At 38.7% G+C, this 25646-nt stretch overlaps 1 protein-coding gene across 4 annotated transcripts in view; it reads right to left on the reverse strand.

The window, feature by feature from the left end:
* PHF8 (PHD finger protein 8) overlaps positions 1-25646 on the reverse strand; it is a 169689-nt gene that overhangs the window by 119163 nt on the left and 24880 nt on the right. For all 4 annotated transcript variants that reach the window (XM_037010389.2, XM_037010388.2, XM_037010391.2 and 1 more), the window contains exons 3-6: positions 12668-12753; positions 12178-12286; positions 2153-2313; positions 1402-1543 (exon numbers count right to left, since the gene is read on the reverse strand). In XM_037010389.2, the coding sequence (XP_036866284.1) occupies positions 1402-1543; positions 2153-2313; positions 12178-12286; positions 12668-12753 (498 nt within the window). The remainder of the gene's footprint in view (positions 1-1401; positions 1544-2152; positions 2314-12177; positions 12287-12667; positions 12754-25646) is intronic.

Here is a 25646-nt window from a genome sequence, read left to right on the forward strand (position 1 = left end):
GAGAGCAGATGTCAGCTGATTGGGAATTGAAGGTTGAAGCCTAAATAAAATGCCCCCATCCCCATGAGAGTCAGATAAGACAAACAAATTCTCTCCACAAAATCCCCAAGGGAACCCTGGATACATTTCCGTAAGTCTGGTCAGCATCCTCACTCCCCTCAGCACTAGAAGTCTCAAGTCCCAGCCCCACAGCCTTCCCCAGTCAAGGGTGATCATTTCCTCCACTAAGTGCTTATACTCCTCTGACCCAGGCCCACTTACTTAGTACTTGGTTTATTAGTTATTGTACTATCCCTACCTCATAGTGTCTTCTTTATGAGGAACCATTAGAAAAACCTCTCAAAGCTCAGTTCCAGGTAAAGAAGTGTTTCTCCTAAACATATGGCTGTTTTTAGCCTATGTAAAACCACAAGTCTTATAATATTACACTCACTTCTTTGTTCTGACCTTCAGGAAATTCAGTGAAAACTCTATAGTTCTCCTCCAGCAACTATCCAGACATTCATATATGTGTTTTGTGTGCAGATTACCCACAAGATGCATCCTATTTCACCACCTTAATTTTCCCTTTGTTCAAATTTTTTTTTACTCTCTGCATCTCTATGGGCTACTTCAGTCTTTCGAAATAAAGTGAGGTATGTATAAACAAACATAGTTTTCTTAAACACCCTTGGGTTGTTTGACTTTGCATGTTAAAACCAAAAGTAAGAGTTTTAAGATTATACTATAGTTACGTAAGATGTTGCCTTTCAAGAAAACTGGCTGAAAGATACACAAGACCTCCCTGTACATACTTTTTTTGCGACTTCCTGTGAATCTATAATTACGTCAAAACTAAAAGTTAAAAAAGTAAATAATCAGACAGTAAGCCTAAGTGCAAAGAGATATGTTATGATTTTTTGGGATCTCCCACAGTTCTGAGTACAGTGAAGATTATATGTTATCTATTGAGTGAGTGAGGCCAGACAGAATCATTTAAAAAGTTCTAAGCATTTTTTCTTTTTTTTTTTTAACTCTAAGAAACCTTATCATTAGAGAAACTACTTGGGGGTAATGTTAGTAAATCTGTTTCCAGGGACAGAGGACCTATCCTGTGAGTTAAACAGGGACCATGTCACAATCTAAATATCAGAAAAAGGTCTAAGAAAGCTGTCCTAGGTCTTGAAAGAGACAAAAATTAACTAGATTAGATACTGTATAAGCTATCCAATGACAGAAACTGTAGAGGAGAAATATGATTCAGTTGTTATAATGTGAGTAGTTACCCTAAAAATTGTAAACCAAAACCAACTCCCCATCCCAAAGGAAGAAACTACCAGGAGGAAGGGAAAGGAACACCAAGACATACTCAGCATATCACAAGTGCCAGGCACTTTTTGTCAGGCTTCTTACTCCTCCTACCTGGTATCGGAGAATTCCAAACTAATGACATTGAGGACTTTCTCCCTCTTCCCACTGTAATAATATTTCACAAAATCACCGAGCTTCATCTTGCAGTCAGCCTGACGAGTCACATCAATCACATCAATCTCTTTGTCAGAACCTGGAGTAAAGAAATGGGCTCTGCAACAAGTGGTCTCAGAGACCAGAGAAAATTCTCTCTTCTCTCCTCACCAGTCCCTAGAATGGCCTTACACTCAACACTTCTTTCCTCAACACTGTATGTGCATGTTTGGGAAATGGGGTAGGAATCCCTCAGACTGTCCTTAGATTTACATGCAGGGTCCAGGCCTGCTAGGGAGACAGAACTGCCTGACCCACAACCTCACTCACAGTACAATCCACCCTGTTTCTTTTCTTCATCTCTTCCTATCCTCTAAAACTCATGCCCAGAAGACAACAGACCTGAGTGAGGGCAAAAGACAAAGGCTTTTTCTTCTCAACAGAGGACAGAGAGACCACTACTATCCCCGGAATCCTCCAGGTAAAAAATGAAGTTCAGCCTGGGGTTTTTTAGTCTATTAGTAGGAAAAGGAAGAGAACAGCAGAAGTTGGGTTCTAACTTTGCCAAAGATCAACTCTGGGCAAGGAACTTCACCTCAGACTCTCAAAATGCCTAGAAAGGAAATGCAAAAGGTAGATTGGAGGGGAAGGGTGACGGGTCTTGATGGGAGTGAACAATGTCACAGTTAAGAGGGTCTGTGGTACTTACCAACATAGTGTTCCACATCCCTCACAGTGAATGATGCTGAGGGCAGAGTCATCCCCAAGCCATCCTTCTTCAAGACGAGGATGGGCACACTGAAGCTATTCTCTTCCAAGAATTCCACGGTCAACTGACTTCCAGTGGGCTTCAGAATCACTTCATCTGAGCTGTGCGCACATGAGAGAAAGCATGAGCTCCAAAGGTCCTGCCACTGAAGACTTCACTGGATGTTGCCACTCACCCAAGGGATGGAGCCTTCCTGAGGGGACCTAAAGTGGACTAGAAACCAGTGGCATAAACCTCATGTGCCTAGGAAGAAATGATCTCTCCAGAAGCCAGTTCACTGGCAGAGGTGGGGAGCTGAACCCAGGATATCCTATCAATAGGCTCCTCTTCTCTGGATGAGAGAGAAAGAAATTAGTCAATACCCTACCCAGGAAGAAAAGTTTAGCTGATTTACTCTAACCCAGAGCAGCATCACCCTATCTAAAACATTGAAAAATAAAGAGAAAAGACTGATTAAAAACACAATTTTTACAATCATTTTCTTGACACAGTTAGTTAACTTGAAAACAGGAGTTTTTTCTAAAAGAAAATCATGCTGGAGAAAAGATGGACTATTTGACAAGGTGTGTTAGGACAAAGCACTTGGAAAAATATTAAACAATGTACATTTCATTGTCTACAATGGAAAAAATAAAGCCATATAGTAGTAGGAAAAAAATGGGAGAAACAAGGCCCAGTAGTCATTAAAAATAGTAATAAGTAAGTTTAACTACATAAAATGTAAAATTTTATGCAAGGAAAACAATTATAAATCAGTAAGAAACAGGCAGTAACCCAATACAACATTAAGCACTTGGTTAAGAAAGATATAAAGATGACTTATAAACACATAAACATATACATACGTGCTTCATAATTAAAGAAATTCAAGTGTAAGTAACATTTCATTTCTTTATCTTATCAGAAAGGCAGTAAGTACGATAATAAACAGTGTTAGCCAGGATATAGTGAAAAAGGCACCCTCATACATTGCCTACTGGGAGCGTGAAATGGTATAGCCACTGTGGAAATAATTTAGCAATATTTATAAATATTTTTAAAGTACATACTCTTTAACCTAGCAATTTCACTTTTATGTAGTAAATTTACACATATTCTCCCCCCACATATCCAGAAACTTAAGTACAAAGACACTCACTACAGCACCTTTTTCTAATAGAAAAATACTTGGATCTATTTATCGAAGAATGTCAAGGTATTTAATTTATTGAGTGTACAGATGTACTTATCTCTTTGCTAAGTTCCCTTCAAGTTGTTTTCTTATCCATTCATTTTTACTGATATAGTCTTTTATTAGTTTCAAGTATACAACACAGTGGTTCAACAATTACCCATATTATTAAATCCTCACCCCCACTAATACAGCAACTGTCAGTCACATAGGAAGACGTTACACAATCATTGGTTATATTCTCCATGCAGTACTACCATCGTCGTGACTAACCTACAATATGATTGAGAATTTTTGTGCCCCTTTTTCCTCCTCACCATCCCCCCAAACCCAATACCCACTCCACATGGTAACCATGAGCCCCTTCTCAGTGTCTATGAGTCTACTGACATTTTGTTCATTCTATTTAGCTTTGTACTTATATTTCACAAATAAGTGAAATCCTATAGTATTCGTATTTCTCCACCTAGCTTATTTCACTGAGGATACTACCCTCTAGATCCATCAATGTTGTTGCAAATGGCAGGATTTCTTTTTGTTTTATGGCTGAATACTATTCCATTGTATATACGTACATCTTCATTATCCCTTCATCTATTGACGGGACACTTAGGTTGGTTCCATAAATTGACTATTGTAAATAATGCAGCAATAAACATAGGGGTGCATACAACTTTTCAGATCAGGGATTTTGTTTTCTTCAGGTAAATTCCTAGAAATGGAATTACTGGGTCAAATAGTGTATTTTTAGTTTTTTGGGAAACCTCCATACTGCATTCCACAGTGGCTGCACCAATTTACATTTCCACCAACAGTGTACGAGGGTTCCCATTTCCCCACATCCTCACCAAAACTTGTTTTTTCTTGTCTTCTGGATAGGGGCAGTTCTAATTTGTGTGCGGTGATATCTCTTTGTGATATCCCTGATGATTAGGGACGTGGAGCATCTTTTCATGTGCCTGTTGGCCAACTATATCTCTTCTTTGGAGAAATGTCTATTCAGGTCCTCCACCCATTTCTTAATGGGGTTATTTTTTTTAGGGTATTGAGGCATATGAGCTCTTTATATACCTGGGATGTTAACCCCTTTATAAATGAGTCATTTATGAATATGTTCTCCCATATTGTAGGGTGCCTTTTGGTTCTGCAGATGGTGTTCTTTTGTTCTACAGAAGGTTTTAGTTTGATGTACTCCGACTTTTTCATTTTTTATTTTGTTTCCCTTGCCCAAGGAAATGTGTCCAGGAAAAAGTTGCTCATACTTACACGTTTAAAAAAAGAGATTTTTGCCTGTGTTTTCTTCTAAGAGTTTTATGGTTTCATGACTTACATTCAGCTCTTTGATCCATTTCAAGTTTATGTATGTGTATGAAGATAGGCAGTAACGCAGTTTCATTCTCTGGCATATAGCCGTCCCGTTTTTCCAACACCAGTTGTTAATTAAAGAAGCTGTCTTTTCCCCAGGATATATTCATGGCTCCTTTATCGTATATTAGTTAACCATATATGTGTGGATTTATATCTGGGCTCTCTATTCTATTCCACTGATCCATGGGTCTGTTCTTGTGTCAGTACCAAATTGTTTTGATTACTGTGGCTTTGTAGTAGACCTTCAAGCCAAGGAATATAATCCCCCCAGCTTTGTTCTTCTTTCTTAGGATTGCTTTGGCTATTTGGGGTACTTTGTGGTTCCATGTGAATTTTAGAACTATTTCTTCTAGTTCAGTGAAAAATGCTGTTGAAACTTTGATAACGATTGCATTAACTGTAAATTGCTTTGGGCAGGATGGCCATTTTGACAATATTAATTCTTCCTATACAAGAGCATGGGATAGATTTCCACTTATTTGTGTTTTCTTTAATTTCTTATGAGTGTCTTGTAGTTTTCACAGTATAGTTCTTTCACTTCCTTGGTTAGGTTTATTCCTTGGTATTTTATTATTTTTGAGGCAATTGTAAATGGAATTGTTTTCCTGATTTTTCTTTCTGCTATATATAAGACACAACCGATTTCTGTGTATTAATTTCGTATCCTGCAACTTTGCTGAATCCATTTATTAGTTCTAATAGTGTTTTGGTGGGGTCTTTGGAGTTTTCTATGTATAATATCAAGTCATCTACAAACAGTGACAGTTTAACTTCTTCCTTACCAATGTGGATGTCTTTTATCTTTTTGTTTTGTCTGATTGCTGTGGCTAGGACCTCCCATACTATGTTGAATAAATGTGGTTAAAGTGGGCATCCTTGCCTTGTTTTGGATCTTAGAGAAAGAGTTTTCAGCTTTTCACCATTAAGTATGTTACTTGTGGGCCTGTCATATATGGCCTTTATTACATTGAGGTATGTGCCCTCTATGCCCATTTAGTTGAGTGTTTTTATCATGAATGGACATTGAATACTGTCAAATGCTTTCCCAGCATCAAGATGATCTTGTGGTTTTCATTATTCTTTTTGTTAATGTGGTATATTTTGATTGATTTACAAATATTATATCATCCTTGCATCCCATTTGGTCATGATGGATGATAAATCCCACTTGGTCATGATGGATGATCCTTCTGAGATATTTCTGAATTCTGTTTGGTAATACTCTGCTGAGTATTTTTACATCTATGTTCATCAGGAATATTGGTCTGTAATTTTCTTTCTCTGTAGAGTCTTTCCCTGGTTTTGGTGTTAGAGTGATGCTGGCATCATAGAATCAGTTTGGAAGCATTCCCTCTTCTACTTTTTGGAATACTTTAAGGATGGTATTAGCTATTCTTTAAATGTTGGATAGAATTCAGCTATGAAGCCATCTAGTCCTGTACTTCTGTTTACTGGTATTTTTGATTATCAATTCAATTTGAATATGGTTGATTGGTCTGTTCAGAATTTCTGTTTTTTCCTGAGTCAGTCTTGGAAGGTTTTATTTTTCTTGGAATTTGTCCATTTCTTTTAGGTTGTCCAATTAATTGGCATATAATTTTTCATAGTATCCTCAAATAATTATTTGTATTGCTGTGGTATCTGTTGTGAGTATTCCTTCATTTTTATTTTGTTTATATGTGTACACTTTTCTTGGTAAGTCTGGATAGGGGGTTATCTATTTTGCTTATTTTCTCAAAGAACCAGCTCTTAGATTCATTAACTTTCCCCACTGTTTCATTCTTCTCTATATTACTTATTTATGCTCTGATCTTTATTATGTCCCTCCTTCCACTACCTTTGAGTTTCTTTAGTTCTTTTAACTATGAGTTTACACTGTTTATTTGGAATTGTTCTTGTTTCCTGAGGTACAGCTATGTACCTCCCTCTTAAAACAGCCTTTGCAGCATCCCACAGATACTGGACTATTGCATTTTTTATTTTCATTTCTCTCCATGTTATTGCTTGATTTGTTTTAACTTGTTCATTGATCAACTGATTATTTAGAAGCATGTTGTTTAGCTTCCACATGTTTGTAGGCTTTTTTGTTTTCTTTGTGTAATTTATTACTAGTTTCATACCATTGTGATCTGAGAAGTTGCTTGGTACAATTTCAATATTTTTTAATTTGTTGAGGCTTTTTTGTGGCCTAGTATGTGACGTATACTGGAGAACATTCCATGTATACTTGAGTAAAATGTGTATCCTGCTACTTTTGGGTGCACTGTTCTGTAGATGTCGTCTGTTAAGTTAATCTGATCGAATGTATGGTTCAGTGTCTCTGTTTCCTTATTTGTTTTCTGTCTGGTTGATCTGTCTTCTCATGTGAGTGGTGTGTTAACATCTACTACAATGAATGTGTTGTAATCTATTTCCCCCTTTAGTTAGCATTTGTATTACACATTTAGGGGCACCTATGTTGGGTGCATAGATACTTGATAATGGTTATAGTCTCTTATTGGACTGACACCTTTATCATTATGTATTGTCCTTCTTTGTCTCTTGTTACTTTCTTTGTTCCGAAATCTATTTTGTCTGATATAAGCACTGCTACTCCGGCTTTGTTCTACCTGTTGTTTGCATGAAATATCTTCTTCCATCCCTTCACTTTTACTTGTGTATGTCTTTAGATTGGAAATGAGTCTACAATAGGAAGTATATACATAGGACTTCTTTCTTTAAGATCAATTTAAATGTTCATCAATAGAGGATTGATTAAAAAGTATGTATCTATACAATGGAACACTAAACATCCATGAGAAAAGTAAAGAACATATATATGTGCTGTTATGGTCTGATTTCCAAGATAAATAATTTAGACTTTAAAAAAAAAGCAAGATGCATAAAATTATAGAGTGTATCTATTTGGTTTTTTTTTTTAAGGAAGGGAAGACACACATATATGTCTATATAAGCAAAAACTATTCCTTAAAAAATGCAAAAGAAGTTGTTTGGCTTTGAGGAAGGGACCTGAAGGATCGGGGATAGAAAGGAGACTTAAAGCCTTTAAATTAACAAATAAAACAAAAATATTACGTTGAAGAAACACAATTCTAAAGAAAACTTTAATTCCATGATAGCTGAGCATGGTCAAATGAATTAAAAACTAAGCAAAAGACTGCTTTATTCATTAATTTTTCTATATTTTCTCATTATTTTTGCCCAACTCAAGCAATTTATTTACTTTTATTTACATTAAAAATTTTTATTTTTATTTTGATATCATTAATGTACAATTACTTGAACAAAATTATGGTTACTAGACTTCCCCTATTATCAAGTCCCCCCCCACATACCCCCTTACAGTCACTGTCCATCAGTGTAGTAAGATGCTATAGAATCATTACTTATCTTCTCTGTATATACTGCCTTCCCTGTGTTCCCCTTCTAGATTATGCCTACTAATCGTAATGCCCCATTTTCCCCCTTATCCCTCCCTTCCCACCGACCCTCCTCAGTCTCTTTTCCCTTGGTAACTGTTAGTCCATTCTTGGGTTCTGTAAGTCTGCTGCTGTTTTGTTCTTTCAGTTTTTGCTTTGTTCTTATACTCCACAGATAAGTGAAATCATTTGATACTTGTCTTTCTCCGCCTGGCTTATTTCACTGAGCATAATACCCTCTAGCTCCATCCATGTTGTTGCAAATGGTAGGATTTGTTTTATTCTTATGGCTGAAAAATATTCCATTGTGTATAGATACCACACCTTCTTTATCCATTCATCTACTGATGGACACTTAGGTTGCTTCCATTTCTTGGCTATTGTAAATAGTGCTGCAATAAACATAACGGTGAATAGGTCTTTTTCAAAATGGGCTACTGCATTCTTAGGGTAAATTCCTAGAAGTGGAATTTCTGGGTCAAATGATATTTCCAAGCAATTTATTTTTAATAAGCCCACTTTAATTTTTTAAAAATGAAACCTATCTTTTTCTTATTTGTAAAAGAACTACATGACCATTCAAAAATTTTAATTTTAAAGACAGTTCCATAAACAGAATCAGAAATGAGAAAGGGAAATTCACTACGGACACCACAGGAATACAAAGAAATATTAGAGAATACTATGAAAAATTATATGCTAACAAACTGGATAACGTAGAAGAAATGGACAACTTTCCAGAAAATACAACCTTCCAAGAATGACCCAGGAAGAAACAGAAAATCTGAACAGACAAACTACCAGAAATGAAATTAAACTGTTAATCAAAAAAGCACCAAAGAACAATATCCCTGGACGAGATGGCCTCACCACTGAATTTTATCAAAAATTTATATAAGACCTAATACACATCCTCCTTAAGTTTTCCAAAAAGTAGACAAGGAGGGAATACTCCCAAACTCATTGTATGAAGCCAGCATCACTCTAATACCAAAAATAGGCAAAGACACCCCAAAAAAGAAATTTACAGACCAATATCCCGGAAGAACATAGATGCAAAAATACTCAATGAAATATTAGCAAACCGAATTCAAAAATACATCAAAAAGATCATCCATCATGATCAAGTAGGATTTATTTCAGGGATGCAAGGATGGTACAATATTCAAAAATCCATCAACATCATCCACCACATCAACAAAAAGGACAAAAACCACATGATCATCTCCATACATGCTGAAAAGGCATTCGACAAAATTCAACATCCATTTACAATAAAAACTCTCAACAAAATGGGTAGAGAGGGTAACAACCTCAACATAATAAACACCATATATGACAAACTCAGAGCCAACATCATACTTCAAAGCAAAAAGCTGAAAGCTTTTCCTCTAAGATTAGGAAGAAGACAACGATGCCCACGCTCCCCACTTTTATTAAACATAGCTCTGGAGGTCCTAGCCATGGGAATCACACAACACAAAGAATAAAAGGCACCCAGATTAATAAGGAAGAAGTTAAACTATCACTGTTTGCAGATGACGTGATATTGTACCCTAAGGAATCAACCAAAAAAACTACAAGTACTAAAAATTCAGCAAAGTTGCAGGATACAAAATTAATACACAGAAATCTGTTGCAGTCCTATATATTAATGATGCACTAGCAGAAAGAGAAATCAGGAAAACAACTCCATTCAAAATTGCATTAATACCTAGGAATAAATCTAACCAAGGAGGTGAAAGACCTATACCCTGAAAACTACATGACACTCACGAGAAAAACTGAAGATACCAATAAATGGAAGTACATCCCATGCTCATGGACAGGAAAAATTAATATTGTCAAAATGGCCATCCTGCCTAAAGTAATCTACAGATTCAGTGCAATTCCTATCAAAACACCAACAGCATTCTTCCACGAACTAGAGAAAATCATTCTAAAACTCATATGGAAGCACAAAAGACCCCGAATTACCTAAGCAATCCTGAGAAGGAAGAATAAAGCAGGGGTAATTTCGCTTCCCAACTTCAAGCTCTACTACAAAGCCACAGTAATCAAAAGAATTTGGTACTGGCATAAGAACAGATGCATAGACCAATGGAACAGACTAGAGAGCCCTGATATAAACCCAACCATATATGGTCAAGTAATATATGATAAAGAAGACATGGATATACAATGGAGAAATGACAGCCTCTTCAACAACTGGTGTTGGCAAAAACTGGACAGCTACATGTAAGAGAATGAAACTGGATTACTGTCTTACTCCATTCACAAATGTAAACTTGAAATGGATCAAAAAGCTGAATGTAAGTCATGAAACCACAAAACTCTTAGAAGACAACACAGGCAAAAATCTCCTTTTTTACAGTATAAGTATGAGCAATTTTTTCCTCAACACATATCTTTGGGCAAGGGAAACAAAAGCAAAAATGAACAAACAAGACCATATCAAACTAAATAGCTTCTGTACAGCAAAGGACACCATCAGTAGAACAAAAAGGCATCCTATAATATGGGAGAATAGATTCATAAACAACTTATCCCAAAAGGGTTTAACATCCAAAATATATAAAGAACTTACACGCCTCAATACCCAAAAAGCAAACAACCATATTAAAAGATGGGGAGGACCTAAACAGACACTTCTCCAAAGAAGAAATTCAGATGGCCAACAGCATGAAAAGATACTCCACATCGGTAATTATCAGAGAAATGCAAATTAAAACCACAAGGAGTTATCACTTCACACGAGTTAGGATGGCTAACATCCAAAAGACCAGGAATAACAAATGCTGGCTAGGATGCGGAGAAAGGGCAACCCTCCTACACTATTGATGGGAATATAAATGAATTCAACCTTTGTGGAAAGCAGTATGGATGGTCTTCAAAATGCTAAAAAGAGAAATACCATTTTACCCAGGAATTCCACTCCTAGGAATTTACCCAAAGAAAACCCAATCTCATATTCAAAAATATATATGTAGCAGAGGGTACAGTTAATGACTTGGTAACATCTTGGTATGTTGATAGACAGTGACTGCAAACCCCTATGCTTACTGCAGTGTTATTTACAATAGCGAAGATATGGAAGCAACCTAAGTGTCCATCAGTACATGAATGGATAAAGAAGATGCAGTACATATACACAATGGAATACTACTCAGTCATAAGAAAGTAACAAATCCTACCATTTGCAACAACATGGATGGAGCTGGAGGGTATTATGCTCAGTAAAATAAGCCAGGCCGAGAAAGACAAGTACCAAATGATATCACTCATTTGTGGAGTATAATGAAGTAAAACTGAGGGAGCAAAACTGCAGCAGACTCACAGACTCCAGGAAGGGAGTAACGGTTACCAATGGGAAGTGGGTAGAGGGGAAGGTAGGGAGGGAGAGAGAAGGGAATTAAGGGGCATTGTGATTAGCACACATAATGTAGGGCGGTCATGGGACAGACAGTATAGAGCAGAGAAAACAAGTAGTGACTCTATAGCATCTTACTACGCTGACGTACAGTGACTGCAATGGGATGGGTGAGGGTGACATGGTAATATGGGTGAATGTAATAACCACATGTTGCTCATGTGAAATCTTCTTAAGATTATATATCAATGATACCTTAACAAACAAAATTTAAAAACTGTTTCCTCTTCTCTACAATGAGAGAATTAATCTTTTTTATCTTTAAGACTCCTTCTAGTTGTAGCATTACTTAGATACATAACATCCTCCCCTGACAGGAGAAAACTGCCTACCTATCTACCAAAAGTTTCTACAAATGGATCTAAACATACTATGCACATCAAATGAAATTCTAGCAATGTTTCCCACAAACTGTCTACACCAGAAGATCCCTCATCAGAGGGGACTCACAGAGCCCTGAAGACAGCCCCAAATGGGGTAGGCACCTAATGGGATAGCCAGTGGGAAAGGTGGAAAGACATGGGTCCCACCTCCCAGAATCCTGGTGATCACCTGATCTCAGGGTAAGGGTCCTCACCTGTCAAAGGTCCTGCTCCGAAGCTCTCGAATGAATGTTGGGCTTCCAGTCTTCACTGGTTTCCCTTTGTGTGTATCATGCCCTTTTGAAGATACACGGCGTTTTTTCACTAAGCCAGAAAAAGATGAGAGCATCAGTCAGATGGACATGAGCTATAGTTCCAAGAGCAAAGACCTTGGCATATCCTGCTTCTCTTCCAATCTAACAACCCCATGGAGCATTTGGAGTCAGTGAGGTCTTCAAAGACTCAGGAGAGTCCCTGGTGAGGACAGGTGCTTTCTCTGGGGAATCCCTAGGAAGAGAGAGGGATGAAACGCTACACTTTTGCCCTCTCACTGGGGCAGCTTCTGGCCTGCAAGCCTACACAGGCTTCTGCTATTTCCCAAGGGAGATGAATCTGAAGCAGGTAAAGGCAATCTCCCTTCCACCCTTCTTTTGCTTTCTCTCTCCTCTGGACTACATTATCTTGGAAACTGCAAGGTCTACTTACTAATGGAGGGCCCATGTAACACCTCACAGTTGGGACAGTGGTACAGGTCAATGTCAGCAGCTTTCTCCTCTTCAACACCAACACAACTAAAAAAGAGAAAACCAGCCAAAGTTTATTGAAATTTAATTTTTCATGAGATCCAGAACTGTGCTGTCCAGGTCACATACTTAACATTTAAATTTACATTTAAATAAATTCAAATTAAGTACAATTTTAAATGTAGTTCTTTCATCACACTAGCTACATTTCAAGTGCTCAGTAGCCACACGTGGCTAGAGGAGACTATATTGGGGAGATTACCAAACATTTTCATTAATGCAAAAAGTTCTATTGGAGCACACTGCTCTAAAACAATCATGAAACAGCTAAAAATGTATAGACAGTAAAGCTTCATTAAGACTCAGAATGGTCAATGCTATAAGAGATTCCAAAGCAATACTGCCAAACAGAAATGTAACGTGAGCGCAAAATTTAATTTAAGATGTTCAAACAACCACATTAAAAATGTAAAAAGAGAGAGAGGTGCTCAAGATGGCAGCATGAGTAAGGCGGCAGAAATCTGCTCCCAAAACCATATATATTTTTGAAAATACAGCAAATACAACTATTCCGAAAAGAGAGACCTGAAGATACACTACAACAGCCAGGCTACATCTACATCTGCGAGAACTCAGCATCTCATGAAAGGGTAAGATACAAGTCGCAGCCCAGCGGGACCCGAGCACTCCCCCCACCCAAACTCACTGGTGGAAGGAAAATAATCAGACTGGGGATGGAGTGGAAGCACAAGACTGCTAAATAACCAGCCCTAGTAATCTGCACCAGGAGCACAGACACAAATGTCATGGTGTACTGAATATTAGAGAAATGGAAAAGTAAAATCCAAGACAGAGACTGTGAGTGGGTCCTCAAAGCTGGATCCCCTGGGACAATAGAAAAGCAGGCACTTTAAAGTCTTAAAGGGAGGAGCCAAGATGGCAGCATGAGAAGAGCAGAGGAAATCTCCTCCCAAAACCATATATATTTTTTAAAATATAACAAATACAACTACTCCTAAAAGAGAGACCAAAAGATACAGTACAAGAGCTAGACAACATCTATACCTGTGAGAACCCAGTGCCTCACAAAGGGGGTAAGATACAAGCTGCAGCCCAGTGGGACCCACAGGTGCCCCTCACCCCAGCACCCAGGCAGAAAGAGAGGAGTGGGAGCAGGGAGGGAGAGGGAGCCCAGGAATGCTAAGTACCCAGCCCTAGCCATCCTCACAGGGAGCGTACACACACAGTGCATGGTGTGCTGGATACTAGGGAAACGGGAAAGGAAAACCTGCGAGCGGGTCCCCACAGCCAGTGCCCCTGGGACAAAGAAAAGCGAGTTCTTTTTGAAATAATTAAAGGGACAGGGGCCTCACAACTGGACGGAAGAATCCCAGCACACTCAGCCCAGGAGCTGGGAATCCCAGAAACTCCGGGATCCCTAACCCCCTGAGTGACAGGGCAGCTCGGAGGACCCTCACAGAGATAAACAGCCTCCTGCCCATTCCCCCTCTGTCACAGCCCCGCCATAGCTGATCAGCAACATGAAAGCAGCCACGCCCACAGCAACAAGGCAGAGCTTCCTCCACAGTGGACGGGCAAGAATCAGAGGAACGGTCTGCATGCAGCTGCCCAGAAAAAGCCGCTAGGGGTAGCCATTCGTCCAGGAAAGGAAAGCCACAAACTAGAAAGAAGGGACATTCTCCCAGCAGACACACATGCCAACACTCTACAACTACCTCTATCATCATGAAAAGGCAGAAGAATTTGATCCAGATCAGAATCACACAGATATCTTCCCCTGAGAGGGAACCTGGGAATGTAGACCTAACCAATCTTCCTGAAAAAGAATTCAAAATAAAGGTCATAACCAAGCTGATGGAGCTGCAGAGAAAAATGCAAGAGCTAACCGACAAAGTAGGGATGGAGACTACAGACATAAAAGAATCCCTGGAAGGACTTAAAAGCAGAATGAATGAGACACAAGAGGCCATTAATGGAATAGAAACCAGAGAAAAGGAACATATAGAAGCTGATGCAGAGAGAGATAAAAGGATCTCCAGAAATGAAACAATATTAAGAGAACTGTGTGACCAATCCAAAAGGAACAATACCTGCATTACAGGGGTACCAGAAGAAGAAGAGATAGAAAAAGGGACAGAGAGTATATTTGAAGAAATAACTGCTGAAAACTTCCCAAAACTGGGGGAGCAAATAGTTGCTCAGACCACAAAAGCACACAGAACTCCCATAAAATGGGACCAAAGGAGGACAACATCAAGACACGTAATTAAAATGGCAAAGATCAAGGACAAGTACAGAATTTTAAAGGCAGCTAGACAGAGAAAAAAGGTCACCTACAAAGGAAAACCCATCAAGCTATCATCAGACTTTTCAACAGAAACCTTACAGGTCAGAAGAGAATGGCACGATATATTCAATACAATGAAACACAAGGGCCTTGAACCAAGAATACTGTATCCAGCACAATTATCATTTAAATATGAAGGAGGGATTAAACAATACCCAGACAAGTAAAAGTTGAGGGAATTTGCCTCCCACAAACCACCTCTACAGGGTGTTTTAGAGGGTCTGCTCTAAAGCAGAGACCTCCTAAGGCTGAATAGATATCACCAGAGAAAATAAAATCACAGGATAGAAAGCAGACCAACTAAATACTAACAAGAGGCAAAAAATAAAATCAACTATGCACAAAAGGAATCAAAGGAAACACAAAAGAGCACAGCATAAAACACACAACATATAAACAATGGAGGAGGAGGAATAAAAAGGGAGAGAAATAAAGAAACATCAGACAGTGTTTATAAGAGCTCAATAAGCGAGTTAAGTTAGACAGTAAGATAGTAAAGAAGCTAACCTTGAACCTTTGGTAACCACGAATCTAAAGCATGCAATGGCAATAAATACATATCTTTAAATAATCACCCTAAATGTAAATGGACTGAATGCACCAATGAAAAGACACAGAATAAAAGACTGTATAAAAAAGCAAGACCCAACTATATGCTGCTTACAAGAGACTCACCTCAAACCCAAAGACAAGCACAGACTAAAAGTCAAGGGATGGAAAAACATATTTCAAGCAAACAACAGGGAGAAAAAAAGCAGGTGTTGCAGTACTACTATCAGACAAAATACACTTCAAAACAAAGAAAGTAACAAGACATAAAGAAGGACATTACATAATGATAAAGGGGTCAGTCCAACAAGAGGATATAACCATTATAAACATATATGCACCCAATACAGGAGCACCAGCATATGTGAAACAAATACTAACAGAATTAAAGGAGAAAATAGAATGCAATGCATTCATTTTAGGAGACATCAACACACCACTCACTCCAAAGGATAGATCCAGCAGACAGAAAATAAGTAAGGACACAGAGGCACTGAACAACACACTAGAACAGGTGGACCTAATAGACATCTACAGAACTCTACATCCAAAGCAGCAGGATACACATTCTTCTCAAGTGCACATGGAACATTCTGCAGAAAAGACCACAAACTGGGCCACAAAAACAGCCTCAGTAAATTCAAAAAGATTAAAATTCAACCAAGCAACTTTTCAGACCACAAACGTATAAAACTAGAAATAAATTGTCGAAAGAAAACAAAAAGGCTCATATAATGATAAAGGGATCCATCCAACAAAAGGATATAACCATTATAAATATAAATGCACCCAGTATAGGAGCACCACCATATGTGAAACAAATACTAACAGAATTAAAGGAGGAAATAGAATGCAATGCATTCATTTCAGGAGACGTCAACACACTACTTAACACAAGCTCCTAAATGGAGGCTTAATATGGAGGCTTAACAACATACTCCTAAATAATCAATGGATCAAAGACCAAATTAAAATAGAGATCAAGCACTAAAAGGAAAAAAATGACAACAACAACACAAAGCCCCAACTTCAGCGGGACACAGCGAAAACAGTCCTAACAGGGAAGTATATAGCAATCCAGGCATATATAAAGAAGGAAGAACAATCCCAAATGAATAGTCTAAAGTCAAAATTATCGAAATTGGAAAAAGAAGAACAAAGGAGGCCTAAACTCTGCAGAAGGAGGGACATAATAAAGATTAGAGAAGAAATAAATAAAATTGAGAATAAAACAACAGAAAAAAATCAATGAAACCAAAATGGTTCTTTGAGAAAATGAAAAAAAAATAGATAATCCTCTAGCCAGATGTATTAAAAGAGAAAGAGAATCAACACACATCAACAGAATCAGAAACAAGAAAGGAAAAATCATGACAGACACCACAGAAATACAAACAATTATTAGAGAATACTATGAAAACCTATATACTAACAAGCAGGAAAAACTAGAAGAAAAGGACAATTTCCTAGAAAAATACAACCTTCCAAGACTGACTCAGAAAGAAACAGAAAGTCTAAACAGACCAATTACCAGCAACGAAATTGAATCAGTAATCAAAAAACTACCCAAGAACAAAACCCCGGGACCAGATGGATTTACCTCGGAATTTTATCAGACATAAAGAGAAGACATAATACCCATTCTCCTTAAAGTTTTCCAAAAAACAGAAGAGGAGGGAATACTTCCAAACTCATTCTATGAAGCCAGCATCACCCTAATACCAAAATCAGACAAAGACCCCACCAAAAAAGAAAATTACAGACCAATATTCCTGATGAACATAGATGCAAAAATACTCAACAAAATATTAGCAAACCGAATTCAAAAATACATCTAAAGGATCATACACCATGATCAAGTGGGATTCATCTCAGGGATGCAAGGATGGTACAACATTCAAAAATCCATCCACATCATCCATCACATAAACAAAAAGGAGAAAAACCACATGATCATGTCCACAGATGCTGAAAAAGCATTCGACAAAATTCAACATCCATTCATGATAAAAACTCTAAAAAAATGGGTATACACAGCAAGTACCTCAACGCAATAAAGGCCATATATGAAAAACCCACAGCCAACATCATACTGAACACCGAGAAGCTGACAGCTTTTCCTCTGACATCACGAACAAGACAGGGATGCCCACTCTCCCCACTGTTATTCAACATAGTACTGGAGGTCCTAGCCACAGAAATAAGACAAAACAAAGAAATACAAGGAATCCAGATGGGTGAAGGAGAAGTTAAACTGTCACTATTTGAAGATGACATGATATTATATATAACTGACACTAAAGATTCCACTCCAAAACTACTAGAACTAATATCAGAACTCGGCAAAGATGCAGGATACAAAATTAATACACAGAAATCTGTTGCTTTCCTTTACATTAACAATGAACTAATGGAAAGAGAAATCAGGAAAACAATTCCATTCACAATGGCATCAAAAAGAATAAAATACCAAGGAATAAACCTAACCAAGGAAGTGAAAGACTTAAACCCTGAAAACTACAGGACACTCTTAAGAGAAATTAAAGAAGATACAAAAAATGGAAACTCATCCCATGCTCTTGGCTAGGATGAATTAATATAGTCAAAATGGCCATCCTCGCCAAAGCAATCTACAGATTAAATGTAATCCCTATCAAAATACCAACAGCATTCTTCAAAGAACTGGAACAAATAGTTCAAAAATTCATATGGAACCACAAAAGACGCTGAATAGCCAAAGCAATTCTGAGAAGAATAAAACAGGGGGTATCTCGCTTCCCAACTTCAAGCTGTAATACAAAGACACAGAAATCAAGATAATTTGGGACTGGCACAAGAACAGACCCACAGACCAGTGGAACAGAATAGAGAGTCCAGATATTAAGCCAAACATATATGGTCAAGTAATATACGATACAGGAGCCATGGACATACAATGGGGAAATGACAGCCTCTTCAACAGCTGGTGTTGGCAAAACTGGACAGCTACATGCAAGAGAATTAAACTGGATCATTGTCTAACCTCAGACACAAAAGTAAACTCCAAATGGATCAAAGACCTGAATGTAAGACATGAAACCATAAAACACTTAGAAAAAACCATAGGCAAAAATCTCCTGGACATAAACATGAGTGACTTCTTCATGAACATATCTCCCCGGGCAAGGGAAACAAAAGCAAAAATGAACAAGTGGGACAACATCAAACTGAAAAGCTTCTGTACAGCAAAGGACACAACCACTAGAACAAAATGGCATCCTACAGTATGGGAGAATATATTCATAAATGACAGGTCCAATAAAGGGTTGACATCCAAAATATATAAAGAGCTCGCTCACACACCTCAACAAACAAAAAGCAAATAATCCGGTTAGAAAATGGGCAGAGGAACTGAACAGACAGTTCTTCAAAGAAGAAATTCAGATGGCCAACAGACACATGAAAAGATGCTCCACATCGCTAGTCTTCAGAGAAATGCAAATTAAAACCACAATGAGATATCACCTCACACCAGTAAGGATCGCCACCATCCAAAAGACAAACAACAACAAATATTGGCGAGGATGTGGAGAAAGGGGAACCCTCCTACCCTGCTGGTGGGAATGTAAATTAGTTCAACCATTGTAGAAATCAGTACGGAGATTCCTCAAAAAACTCAAAATAGAAATACCATTTCACCCAGGAATTCCACTTCTAGGAATTTACCCTAAGAATGCAGGAGCCCAGTTTCAAAAAGACAGATGCACCCCTGTGTTTATTGCAGCACTATTTACAAAAGCCAAGAAATGGAAGCAACCTAAGTGTCCATCAGTAGATTAATGGATAAAGAAGATGTGGTATATATATACAATGGAATATTATTCAGCCATAAGAGGAAAATAAATCCTGCCATTTGCAACAACATGGATGGAGCTAGAGGGTACTATGCTCAGTGAAATAAGCCAGGCAGAAAAAGACAAGTACCAAATGATTTCACTCATATGTGGAGTATAAGAACAAAGGAAAAACTGAAGGAACAAAACAGCAGCAGAATCACAGAACCCAAGAATGGACTAACAGTTACCAAAGGGAAAGAAGGGACTGGGGAGGATGGGTGGGAAGGGAGGGAGGTGGGGAGAAGAAATGAGGCCTCACGATTAGCATGTATAAGGTGGGCAGTGACACAGGGAGGGCTGTACAACACAGAGAATACAAGTAGTGATTCTACAGCATCTTACTATGCTGATGGACAGTGACTATAATGGGTTACGTTGGGGGGACTTGGTGATGGGGAGAGTCTAGTAAACATAATGTTCCTCATGTAACTGTAGATTAATGATACCAAAATAAACAAAAACAGTGCTTACAGTTTGTATAACTTTTCTGTTTGTAACATTTTTCTGGTAATTTATTTTCTATTTTGCAAAAGGACTGGTCCATTATTGATCAGAAATTTAAACAAAGAAACTCCCTGGTCTTTTGCTACAGAAAGTCTAAGAAGCACTGTGCTAGAGCCCTGTCTGGTAGAAGCTGTACATTTTCCCAGATCCTTATCACTGAAGGATAGGCTGGGGTAGATGTCCCCCTCACTCTTCAGTAAGACTTTGAGATCATCTCTACAACTGTGTAAGATTTCCTCCTTCTCTGAGTTTCATATCATCCAGTCATTCCACTTTCCTCTCCTCTTCATCTACCCATCTCCCCAAAGCACCCCTTCATTCACTGCAATTCTGCTCACAGATTCCTCTCTACCCAAAGTCGTGCCAGCATTCCATTCCACATGACATCAGGATCAATGTGGATGACCAACATCTTGGCCTCTTAGCTCTTTGACCTTGCCAACTTAAGAGACTGCTACCTCCTCTCCACATCAGCTACCAACTCTCATGGCCATCACTCAGACCTTGTCAACCCTTGCCATTGATCCACTTTTGGAATATGAAATTCATACATCACATTCTCTGAACACACATACATACATCCAGCTCTCATTTATTATATCTATTCTTTGCCCTCAAAATTCCTTGATTCTACTTTTCACCTATTCTTGATTTCACCCTTCTCCCATATCTAGCTTAGATTCCAGCATTCCTCGCTTCAACCATTCTCTTAAAGATATTCTCAACTCGCTTGCCCATTGCCTTTCCATCACCTCCGCATGCAAATCCAAACCATAATTTAATCCAACTACATCACACTGGACTATTGAACATGGCTGGAGAAAATTACCCACTGGATTGATGCCACAATAAATTCACACTGTCCAAAATATATGAGTCACAGAATAGCCAACACAATACTGAATAAAAACAAAGTTGGAGGACAAAGTTGCCACCCAACTTCAAGACTTACTATAAAGTAATCAAGAGTGTGATATCATACATATCAGTGACACAGAACAGAGAGCCCAAAAACAGATCCACATAAATACAGTCCACTGATCTTTGACAAAGGAATAAAAATAATACAATGGAGCAGAGACAGCCTTTTCAACGAGTGGTACTGGGGTAACTGGACACACAGATACAAACAAATTAATCTAGACACAAATATTATACCCTTCACAAAAATGAGCTCAAAATGGATTACAGACCTAAGTGTAAAATGCAAGGCTATAACACTCTTAATCTTGGGTTTGGCAATGACTTTTTAAATGCAACACCAAAAGCACAATCCATGGAAGAAAGAATTGATAAACTGGACTTCATTGAAATTAAAAATCTGTTCTGTGAAAGACACTGCCAAGAGAAGGAAAAGACAAGCTGAAGACTGGGAGTAAATATTTGCAAAAGACATATCTGATAAAGGACTATTATCCAAAATGTACGAAGAGCTCTTTAAAACTCAACAGTAAAAAAACAGACAATGCAACTGAAAAACAGGCAAAAGATCGGACACCTCATGAAAGAAGATACACAGATGGCAAATAAGCACATGAAAAGGTGCACCACATCATATCTCTTTAGGAAATACAAATTAAAACGAGGTATCACTATATACCTACCAGAAAATCCAGAACACTGACAATATCAAATGCTGGTAAGGAAGTGGAGCCACAGGAGCTCCCATTCTTTGCAGGTGGAAATGCAAAAAAGGTACAGCCACTTTGAAGACAGTTTGACGGTCTCTTATAAAACTAAACTTTTACCATACGATCCAGCAATCAAGCTTCCTGGCATTTACTTAAAAGAAATGAAAACTAGGTCCACACAAAAACCTACACACGGATGTTTATGGCAGCTTTATTTGTAACTGCCAAAATTTGGAAGCAATTAAGGTGTCCTTCAGTAGGACATAATAACAATGGACAAATAAACTGTAGTACATATAGACAATGGAATATTATTCAGTGCTAAAAAGAAATGGGGTATCAAGCCATGAAAAGACACAGAGGAAACTTAAATGCATATTACTAAGTGAAAGAAGCCAATTTGAAAAGGCTGTATGTGATTCCAACTATATGAAATTCTAGAAAAGGCAGAATTATGGGGACAGCAAAAAGATCAGTGGTTGCCAGGGGTTAGGGGAGAAGAGAGAGATGAACAGGCAGAGCACAGAGGATTTTTAGGGCAGTGATACTATTCTGTCTGATACTAAAATGCTATAATGGTGGCTACATGTCATCATACATTTGTCCAGACCCACAGAGTACAACACCAAGAGTAAATCTTGATGTAAACTATGGACTTTGGGTGATGATGTATCAATGTAGGTTTGTCAATGGTAACAAATGCACCACTCTGGTGGGGGTTGATAATAGAGGAGGCTATACATGTGGGAGAAAGAGGCATATGGGAAATTTCTGTACCTTCCATTCAATCTGTGAACCTAAAATTGCTCTAAAAATAAAGTCTATTAAAAATATATCAGATAACACTGCCTGATAATCCTCCTATATTTTCCTACTTAGTTCTCTCTTCCATTACCCAGTGGCTATTCAAATCTCTAACCCACTACCTCCCTCTTCACTCTTCGTAAATGAGCATACCCCTTAGACAAAATGATGCAATCAGATGGGAACTACCTCAACTTGTGACATCAAATGAATGGCCTTCTGCACACCCATCCTTCCCTCCTGTTACAATAAAAGAACTATCATTCCTTCTTTCTAAAATCACATCATTGTTTTTAACCGTCTTAATCAATTATCCCTTCTTTTTGCAATATCTTCAACCTCTCCCTTTGCCTTTTCCTTTACAATAGCATTTAAACAAGCTTACCAATCTTTACAAATAAAAAAAGGTAAGACCTACCCTCCTTCCTGTTTGCCCGTCTGCCACTTTAAAGACAAATATCTTCTGTTTAAACCTATACAGCTTCATAATGACTTTTATTTGAATAAGTATCTGTTATACATGGTAGAAAACTTAAAAGGTACAGAAGTATAAACAGTGAAAAGTCTCCCTATTTTACCTACCTGGTAGTATTCAGAGAAGTTCTATCAGAACCAAACCTATAAATTTTCTTTAGGTTTTCTATGTACACTTTCTCATGTATTGCTGTGGTCTGATTTTAGTCCCCACCTTCTTTAAAACAGATCTCATCAATGTCCTGACCTTATTGATACATGCAGTAAGTACTTCTCTCCTTTATCTCACTTGACCTCTTTGCAGCATTACCACAGTGCTGACCCTATGCTCTCTCTGCTTGACAAGCTCTCTACTGTTGCTTTCCATAACACTCCATTTGCCTGGTGTCCATTCCTTTAGCTAACATTTAGTGAGCATCTGCCAGGCCTGACTGGGTGCTAGGGAGACAAAGACACAGAATGAAACATACAAAAATCCTTCCCTTGTGAAGCTGACATTCTAGTGGGGGAAAGAGACAAGAAACAATATACATCAGTGTAATCAGTGAAATACATTTTATGTTAGTGAGAAGAGCTAAGTAGAAAAAATAAAGCAGGTAGGGGAATACAAAGGTATATGTGTATGTAACTACACACACACACACACACACACACACACATGTTAGGGGGTTAGGGGAATAGCAATAATATTGAAACTTTAGTTAGGGAAGCCAGGGAAGAACTCACTGACAAAATGACTTGAATAAAGCCCTGATGGGAGTAAGGGAGCAAGCCATATGGATATGGGGGAAAAGCACCCCAATTATAGAGAATAGCAAGTACAAAAGCCCTGTGGCAGGAGTATGCCTAGATTATTAAAGTAACAGAGAGGAGAACAGTATTCTAGAATAGAGAGAGCAACGGGGATGATAATAGGTCAGAAAGGTAATTGGCTCATGTAGTAGGGTCTTATAGGCCATCATAAAGGACGCTAGCCTTTCCTGAATGAAGAGCTGAGTGAAATCCACAGGAGGACTACAAGTAGGGATGTGATGTGATCTTATGTCTCAAAGGCAGCTTATTCTGTTTCCCAGTGCACTCTTTTTCTCTTGCCCATTCCTTTAATGTTTATGTTTCTCAGGTCCTCTTGTCTGGGCACTCTTCTCTCCTCACTTTCCCTTGGTGATCTCCTTCACTCCCAGGGCTCCATGTGCCCTCTATGCACTCATAACTGCAAGCCAAATCTCTCTGCTGAGTTTCCGCCCCTCCCTTGAGATGCCTCCTGGGTATTTCCACTGGATAGACCATTACATACTTCAAATTTAACATGTCCACATTCAATTGCTCCCCCTGCCGGCTCCCTAAACCTGCTTCCCCTCATAGCAATTGGCACCATAACCTCACCAGGGGTTTATGCCAGAAACCTGGCAGACACTGATGACTTGCCTCTCACCTTCTCCCTCCACTACACCTTGAGTAGGCATTCAAATGTCAAGAACTTAGACTTTAGGGCCATCTTGGCTATGCCTGCCACTTACTAGCTATGGGTTCTTGGGCAAGTTATTAATCCATTTGTCTCTCAGTTTCCTTATCCCTAAGGTAGGAATAAAAACTGTACATCCATCACAAAGTTATCAAAATTAAATTAATTAATTTATATAAAGTGTTTTAGAATAGTGACTGGCATATTTGAAGTCCTTTGTATGGTGTTATTACCATGCAAGTCATCACCATGTCCTATCAGTCCTATCTCCTGATTAGCTATCAAATATGCCCTTCTGTCATCCTCAGTGCCCTAATCTAGGCCACCTTGCTTTCCTAACTAGGCTCTGGTCTCTACCGTGTCCTGAGCCAACTGGCCCTCCACAGTACAGCCAAAGTGATTGTTTTAAAAACACAAATTTGATCCTATCAGCCCTTGCTCAAAACCTCTCAAAGACTTCCTATTTTTCTTAAGGTAAAGTACAAATTTACCAAGGCCTGAAAGGCCTTGCCTCTCTGGTCTCACTTCTTGCCCCTCACACACAGGGTTGGCAATATACTTTGTGAGGCCTGGTGCAAATGTCAACCAGAGGCCCCTTGTTCACATAACAGGAGGGAAAAGAAGTTTTTTCCTTTCTTCCATGGTCTCTCTCTTAACGTGTCTTGGGGCTTATAGCTATTTACTCTAATACTCACTTGGGCCTCACAGGCACCCAGGGGCCACACCCTGTAACTCAGGACACAGGGTGCATACACCTGATCCTGACTGTCCTGCACCCACACACAATGCCTCAGGCAGCCAGCCGAGAACCTGTGTGGGGAGGTAGTGAGTCAGTGGGAGGTAGGACCACTAAAGCCTCAGGACACTCTCCATTGCCCCACTGACTTGGCATACAAAACAGAAATTCAAAGATAAAATTAAGAATGTCAAAACCACCACAGGGCATTAAATCTCAAGCATGGGGCCTCCTTCCAGATATGAGGTTGTGTGACTATAGTGGTCACGTGCCCATGAAGCTAGCCCTGCTATAAAGAGCCAGCTGGACTGTGAGTGCAATGTTCTTTCCAGTCTCGTGGTCTCATCACACATGGCTCCCTGGGCCTACTACATTCTTGGTTCTTCCTCTTCCCTGCTGCTTAGGCACCCCCCACCCATGACACACCATCCCTATTTCAGCACTCACAACACAGACTTGCAACTGCCCATTTACTTGCTATCTGCCCCCACTACATTCAGCATATCTGCCTCTACTACATTTAGTAGACAGCATCTAT

This window comes from Manis javanica, chromosome X (assembly GCF_040802235.1).
Source record: "Manis javanica isolate MJ-LG chromosome X, MJ_LKY, whole genome shotgun sequence".
In the NCBI taxonomy this organism is placed as follows: domain Eukaryota; kingdom Metazoa; phylum Chordata; class Mammalia; order Pholidota; family Manidae; genus Manis; species Manis javanica.